Here is a 7,325-nt window from a genome sequence, read left to right as displayed (position 1 = left end):
ATTGATGTATTTTTGGGGTGAAATGATATGATGTCAGAGATTTCCTTGATAATACTCCAGAAATTCATGTATTACAAAGTTAAGAAGTTAAAAAGTAAAAAGAATGAAAAGTCTGACTTTGGTTTCAATTTTTATTTAATTCTTAATTTATTAGCAACCTTTCAGTGCACAGGATGACACCCAACCAACTGAACCACACTGGCCAGGGCGGTTTCAACTTTAGGTTGAACTTTTTGTTTAACTAACTCCCGATTTGAAATATTCTTACTGTCTAAGGCAGATGCTGTTTGTTAACCAACCCACAAGACATTTCCAACTCCTTCTCCCTGTTATTTCCACTATAGAGGTTACAAAAGCTCTTTTCAAGCCTTCCTTGAAGTAGCCAAATATTAAGAGTTTGACCAATGAGACATCAGCAGGTTTGCTAGAGCTCCTCAGCAGACTTGATGTTTTCCTGATAAAAGATGTGATTTAGTACTACTTTCCCCCCCTTCTTTTCTGCCTTCAACCTGGATGTAATATCTGGAGCTGTAGCAACCATGAGACAATAGTCATGAGGGAAAGGCCAAGGGAATTGGAGGCACTTGCCCTCACATCATCAAGTTGCTGAACCAACACTGGCAGCCACCTATCTCCTAATTAAAAAAAAAAAAATTGAAATACACACCATTGATAATTCCTTCTTGGGGTTTTTTTTTTCTTCCTGTTACTTATATAGGACACATCCCAACTGTTAATATTGCTAAATACAAAGTCATAGCATGAGTCCTATTTTGCTTCTAGAAAATTGGCACACATTTTATAACCTTCAGTCTTTCATATATGGATGTGCATTTTAGAGACTGATTTAAATGCTTATCTATGCTATGATAATTTCATTCTTCTCAAGGTTTGCAAATGTTGCAGTTTATGGGAAAGTCTTGGATTGGGTATTTTTCTCTCTCTGAGATAGACTTCAGTTTGAGCCTGCTCTCTTTATCCCTTTGACCCACTCCCACTGCATTTATTAAAAGTTTTGTTTCAACTTCACAGATTCTATTCCTGTGACACAATTTACAGAAAGAAGAGGCAGGTCACACACAGAATTTGCCAACAAAACTTTTATTTCAAGCTAGTTTTCCTGGTACACTGCCATCAAAGTCTCCAGCCAGCCCTCTTGAACTCCTTCATCCCTGGAGCTTTTTCCTCAGCAGCTGGACTTCTGACTTCAGGGAGATATTTTTGCTGCCGAAAAGAAAGTTTCAAGAAGATCTAAGTTGGAATATTGAAGTAAAATAGTTACATATCTTTAAGGAAAAACTAGAAAGTTTATATGTCTTAAGAAAATCCTTAAAAGAATTACCATTGTTTGTGCAACAAGACAGCTTAGGCATGAAATCGGAAGCAACATTGCTGTCACTCGTTCATGTGGACAGAAATCCTGTAGAATGAGCCAGGTTTGGCTTTATGTTAATTGAAATGTTTCCCCAGGAAACAATGCTATAAATGGGGGTTTAGATCTTGGATACCACACCCAAGTCTCTTTTACTAGGAATGAGTATGATTAATTATAGGAATAAGTAATGATTATTATACTTGTATTAGTAATATATCATTAATGGTGTTGACATGATGCTGTAGGTAAAATTATATTTTAGGCTAGTAAGCTTGTGGTTTTGTGAGAAATGTGGTCCTTATACTCAGAAAGGATTTTTGAGGCACTGTCCTCCTGCACCTCCTTCCCACTTCAGCTGCTCTGTGCCTTCAGTCCCACAAGGTGCCCACAGGGAAAACATCCACAGAACTCGAGAGCTGCACAACATACTTAGAATAGGATATTATATATATCTATAATAATAAAAGTGTAATATGTAAATCGACCAAACAGCCAAACAGCAGAACAACTGTCCGGATGACCATGCTATGACAGCCACTGGTGTCAGGCCAGCCAAGGTGGGTGCAATGCGATTGGCCGGGGGGCCCGCTATCACCCCATGATTGCCCCCAGAGGGAGGCCCAGGCCACTGACTGGTGGGGCTGTGGTGGGTGGGCAGGGCCTCCCTCTGTGGGGTGATTAATCATGGGGTTCCCAGACTGTGAGAGGGTACAGGCTGTGCTGAGGGACCCCCTCCCAGTGCACAACTTTCATGCACTGGGCCTCTAGTATTTAATAGTTTTCCTGATTTTAAAAGTAATTTAAATGTTAAGGTAACCTTGAAAGAAATGGAAAAGTACAATAAGAAAATAAACCTCTCTCATAATTTTACCATTTAGAGTCACCATTAATATTTCAGTAATTTCTATTCAGTCTTACATATATACTAGAGGCCCGGTGCACAAAATACATGCACAGGGGGTGGGTCCCTTAGCTTGGCCTGCACCCTCTCCAACCCAGGACTCCTCAAGGGATGTCAGACTGCAGTCGAACATCCCTTTCACAATCTGGGACCTCTGGCTCCTAACTGCTCGCCTGCCTCCCTGCCTCATCGCCCTTAACCGCCTCTGCCTGCCAGCCTGATCACTCCCTAACTGCCCTTCCCTGCCGGCCTGATTGCCCCCTAACTGCCCTCCCCTGCCGGCCTGATCACCTCTAACCACCTCTGCCTCAGCCCCCACCACTGTGGCTTTGTCTGCAAAATGTTCAGTCTAATTAGCATATTACCCTTTTATTAGTATAGATGACATATAATATATATGTAATATGTAGAAAGAATTTGAATAATATTTCAAATACTATTTTGTAGACTTTTTATCACTCAATATTATATTGTAAGCATTTTTCCATTAAAATTTAAGACATGATTTTTTATGTTAGATAGCACTTTAGATGATAAGTGTAGCAAAACTTAGTGTAGATGATTTGCTTGTTTTCAGTTTTCCATTAGCATGAAATAACATGGCAATAAATGTTTTTTGGCATGGTTGATAATTTTCTGAGATCAACTGCCTGGTCAAATTATTAAAATTATTTTGCCGAAATATTAGAGTTATTGTAACAAAACACCAAAAGATAATGACTTTCATGGAGAGCCTAAGTAACTAAGAAACTGATGAAAATCACAATAACAAAGGTACTATTTTCATACTGATGTTGCTAATAAAATGGAGAAAAAGATACGAATGAGAGGAAATAAAATGTCGCTTGAATATGAAAAAAAATTAGAATCATTATTTTATATTTCTTGAGAGCTGTGGAAACATTCTATACTTCCCCCAAATTATATGCAATATATACAGTTATTGATTGGAAAATTGAAAAATGAAATCTTTGCCAAACTGATAGCTTCCTTATTCAAAAAGGTATCTTATGGTTGTTTAAATCTTATTTTTAAATGATTTGATTATTAGGAAGGTTAAACATTTTTATAAGTTCAATTGTCATTTGCATTTCCTGTTCTATGAATTGTCCTTATGCATTTATTATATGAATCTGGAAATTACATTTATCAGAGTGTCTTTTATTAGATCAGGAATAGTTACATAAGTTTGATTAAAAATAAAACCAGAGTTTCTTGGTCATCTCAAACCAATAATCTTTGAATGGAAGCGTGGTGTGTCACATCACATACATGGTCAGTGGATCAGATACCTTTATGTAAACATTAAGTTTATTTAAATATGATCACTTCCAATTAATTTAGCTTACCTTTTTATTTCATTACAGTGTAAGTGCTTTCCATTCCAGCATCAATGTGACTACTAACATGGCAATGAAATAACCAGGTTCCAACATCTCTTGTATACATTTTTACAGTTTTATAGACCCCAGGAGGAAGGTCATAAACGTCGGAGCGATACAGTCCAGAATCCTTAACAAGGAGACAAAACATCATTAAATAGCTTATAAAAGGTATCAGTCAGCCATTTACACATTATACCATTTGCTGTGACTCCCCACTTCTAATAGACTTTGTTAAATGACAACTGGAAAGCACTATGTGCTGCTGCATGTCTCCTCTGAGTACAGCTGAGGGTTTGGAGGAGGAGCAAGTCCCAGAAAATTTCAGTGATAGGCCACAGGGACAGCACCTCACTCTAAAAGAGTTTCTGTGTCAGTGTTGGTGTTAGATGTCTTGTTAGCATCTCCTACAGAAGAATGCTCTAGATTTCAGAAAACATCTGGTTTCACAAATCCCAAAGGTTTTAACTGAAATGTTCCTAACTAGGGATATAATCAGAAAAACTCATGGTTATGGGACGGAAAGGAACTCACCTGGCTCCTGCAGCTCCATCTGCCTTCCAGGGATTGGGGCTGAGGGCTGAGGGCCTGTATCGTGAATTTCTCTTCCCAATAGAGAATTTGATATTTAAGAGACCACAAAGTATGTAGGCTACTTTGATTTTGAAAGATGAAGCTCAAGGTCCTGGCCCAAATGGATTAGAAAGAGAATTTAAGAGGGAGATGAGTTGTTCTCCATAATAAAATAGCAAGCATGTGAAAGATGAGGGATGTATTGGAGAGAGTAGCTTAAGATAGGGTCCAGAATAATTTGGAGAGAGAAGAGATGTCAAGAGAGTCTGGAGGGGAAGAATGCAGGAAAGAAGTCCTGAGAAGGAAGGACAGTGAAAAGCAGGAGAGGCAGAAGCTCTCAGGGATGCATGGTGAAGGGGTAATTGAAGACATGGAGCGTCTAATATCAAATAAGCGCTTGCCATTACTGTGTAGTATTGAAAAAAAAATAAAGCCTTTATTTACCGTTAAATTTTCACTAAAAGTCTGTGACCCACAATGGCCTTGATTTTGTGGTTGCTTAGGAGAATCAGAATCAAGGAGAGATGAGAAAATAGCAGCCACAGGAGGTGAGAGGTAAGGGAGATGAACAGAAGTAGGAAATGAGAGCTGGAGGCAACTAGAAGAAATTTAGGCTCTCAAGACTCATGGAGACATTGGAAGGTACAGAGGAGGAAGGTGGAGCCATTCCCCATTGGATGCAAAGTGCAAGCTTGAGTCATTGCTATTGAGGAAAATCAGTTTTGCTAAGGTGACAGTAATATTGATGACAAGATACATTTTAAGATGTAGAGCACAATATGAAATAATTTTAACTAAGAACTGACAATTGTCCAAGGCAATATGTACCTGGAGCTCTGGCACAGAGAGCAACTGTAGCCTTAGCAAACTGGAGACGACTAGCTGGCTTGTGCCAAGACCAGGTTAGTAACCCCGGAGGACTGCTCTTTGCCCCCCAGGAGTTCCAGGGAGTAAAGCCCAGCAGCTGTATCAATGCTGAACTAATTAAATTCCACCTCCAGGGAAGGAGAATACTACTTGTGATCATCTGTGAGGAGTTCAGTGCAAGTGGCTAGAGTGGAGAGGTGGTGGACTAGGCTCTGTGGTATAAATAGGATCATTCTTAAGAAAGGCAGTTTTGTGAAGTGGTTAAGAATGAGGGGTTCTGGCATGAGATCCAGGAGTTCAAATCCTACTTCTACCACTTCCTGTTTGTAGGAAAGTTCTTTATCTTGTTAATCCTTTATTTTATTCCCCTATCTCATAGGGAAGTTGTTAGGGTTCAATAAGAAATCCATGCAAAATATTAAGCATAGCATCTGGCACATAGGCAGTACTAAATTAAGATTAGCTATAATTATCATTATAGAAATGTTGTTATAAATTCCACTTAATCTGACCCCTGTTAATATAATCACTTATATAGATGTGGCCCTTGAAGGGTAACTCTTTGATTTCCTTTTATCTCCACACAACACTTGGCATAGCTCTAAAAACTTCAGAGGCATTTGCTGAATTGAGCTGATCTGAACTGAACATCAAATATACTGTAGAGAACTTAGCCAAATTTTAAATAGCTTTTTTGTTCTAATTTTTAAAGTCCAACACAAACAATTATGAAATTAATAACAATACTAATATCTAGGCTTTTCCTTAAAATATATGGGAAGCATAGGTGCAAGTACAGAAAGGTCATGATTGTTGGACCTGGGTTATGGGTAAAGGGGTGTATTATATTATTCTATCTACTTTATTATATAAAATTCCCTACAATAAAAATGTTTTTAAGCCCCCAAATAGTTTAACAGGAATAAATGTGTTACTAAAGTATAGGAAAGAAAGCATCACACCAGTAAAACTTTGTGTAAATTAAGTCATGCACTCATTTAATTTATTTCTATGATAGGCCCTGAACATTAAAGAAGCTATGAGCATAGCACATCTAGAATTCAGAAAGCTTTATGTGAAACTTCTATCAGTGTGGAAAAGATGGACTGCATTATGCCAAATGCTTAAATTAAATGTTGGAGGTGTGTAATACATAAAATGTAATTGGTCCTCAATTTTACAATGATCTAAAGGTAATATGCAAATTAACTGTGACTCCACGACAAAGAGGGTGGCGCCCATAGCCACAAAGATGGCGGTGTCGGTGGAAGCCATGGAGCCGGTGGACACACAAGCCCACAGGGGGCCCGGACCCCAGCCCCAACCCCGTGCAGCCACAGCGCTGGGCTGCTGAGGCCAGAGTGAGTGGAGACACAAACCCGCAGAAGATGACCCTGATTGGGCCGGTAGCTACGACACCCACTGTAGCCAGCAAACTGGCTGATCAGGGGTTGGGGCCAGTGGCCAACCTCGCAGCCCTTCCCACCTGCTGGCCTGCCCCTGATCGGACTCTCCCATCCAGATCAAGAGCAGGGTGCACAGAGTCTGGACCCTTCCTAGCAGACCCGAGTCCATGGGGTTGAGAATTCTGATGGCCCTACCCAGAGAGTAGAGGCACCTGATGGGCAGGAACAGGGACCACAGGCCTCCAGAGAGCACTGCAGAGTTGGCAAGGAGAGGAGAGGGCCTGCGAAGGGAAAGGAAGCGAAGCCAGCCGACATCAGCCCAGAATCCAGCCCTTCCCCTCCAGAGGCAGCAGGACCTAAACCCAAAACCCCAGCCCCAATATGAAGAGCCCTAGGGAGGCTTCAGGAAGCTCTACGCAAAACTGTGTGTTGAGAACTAGAGACATCCTGAGGCACTGACGTAGACCACACTGTGGCTGGTGCAACTCAAGTGGAGCTGGAGCACACCACGCACAGGCAGGAGCACTTTGCTGCAGAGAGGCAGTCCCTCCTGGCGCTGGAGAGATTTGAGCACAGGGCCCTGGAGCGCAAGGCTGGAATCGGAGCTGAAGGGCCTGTCCAACCTCCGGGCTGACAACCAGTGCCTCAAGGAGGAGAATGCGGCCCTGATCCACGTCATCAGTAAACTGTGCAAGTGACCCTGGAGGACTTGCTCCTGCCCCCGCATTTATACAGCTGCTTCTGCCACACGCACCGCTTCCCCTGTGTGAACATGAGTGACAGAGCTGCTGGGGAGTCTCTGAGAAGCCATAACCTCCCCT

General features: G+C 41.1%; 1 protein-coding gene across 1 annotated transcript in view; it reads right to left on the bottom strand.

The window, feature by feature from the left end:
• Nucleotides 1-1,088: 1,088 nt before the first annotated feature.
• Nucleotides 1,089-7,325, bottom strand: part of LOC308516633 (ceruloplasmin-like) — a gene marked incomplete at its 5' end in the record, with an annotated part of 58,465 nt that continues 52,228 nt past the window's right edge. Inside the window, 2 exons of the mRNA XM_081087677.1 lie at nt 1,089-1,224; nt 3,626-3,788. Of these exons, the coding sequence (XP_080943803.1) occupies nt 3,630-3,788 (159 nt within the window). The 3' untranslated portion in view covers nt 1,089-1,224; nt 3,626-3,629. The remainder of the gene's footprint in view (nt 1,225-3,625; nt 3,789-7,325) is intronic.

The sequence above is a fragment of the Myotis nattereri genome (genome assembly GCF_964212035.1).
Source record: "Myotis nattereri genome assembly, chromosome: 3".
Classification (NCBI taxonomy): Eukaryota; Metazoa; Chordata; class Mammalia; order Chiroptera; family Vespertilionidae; genus Myotis; species Myotis nattereri.
The sequence above is the reverse complement of the archived record's forward strand: the minus strand, read 5'-3'. Positions and strand labels throughout refer to the sequence as shown.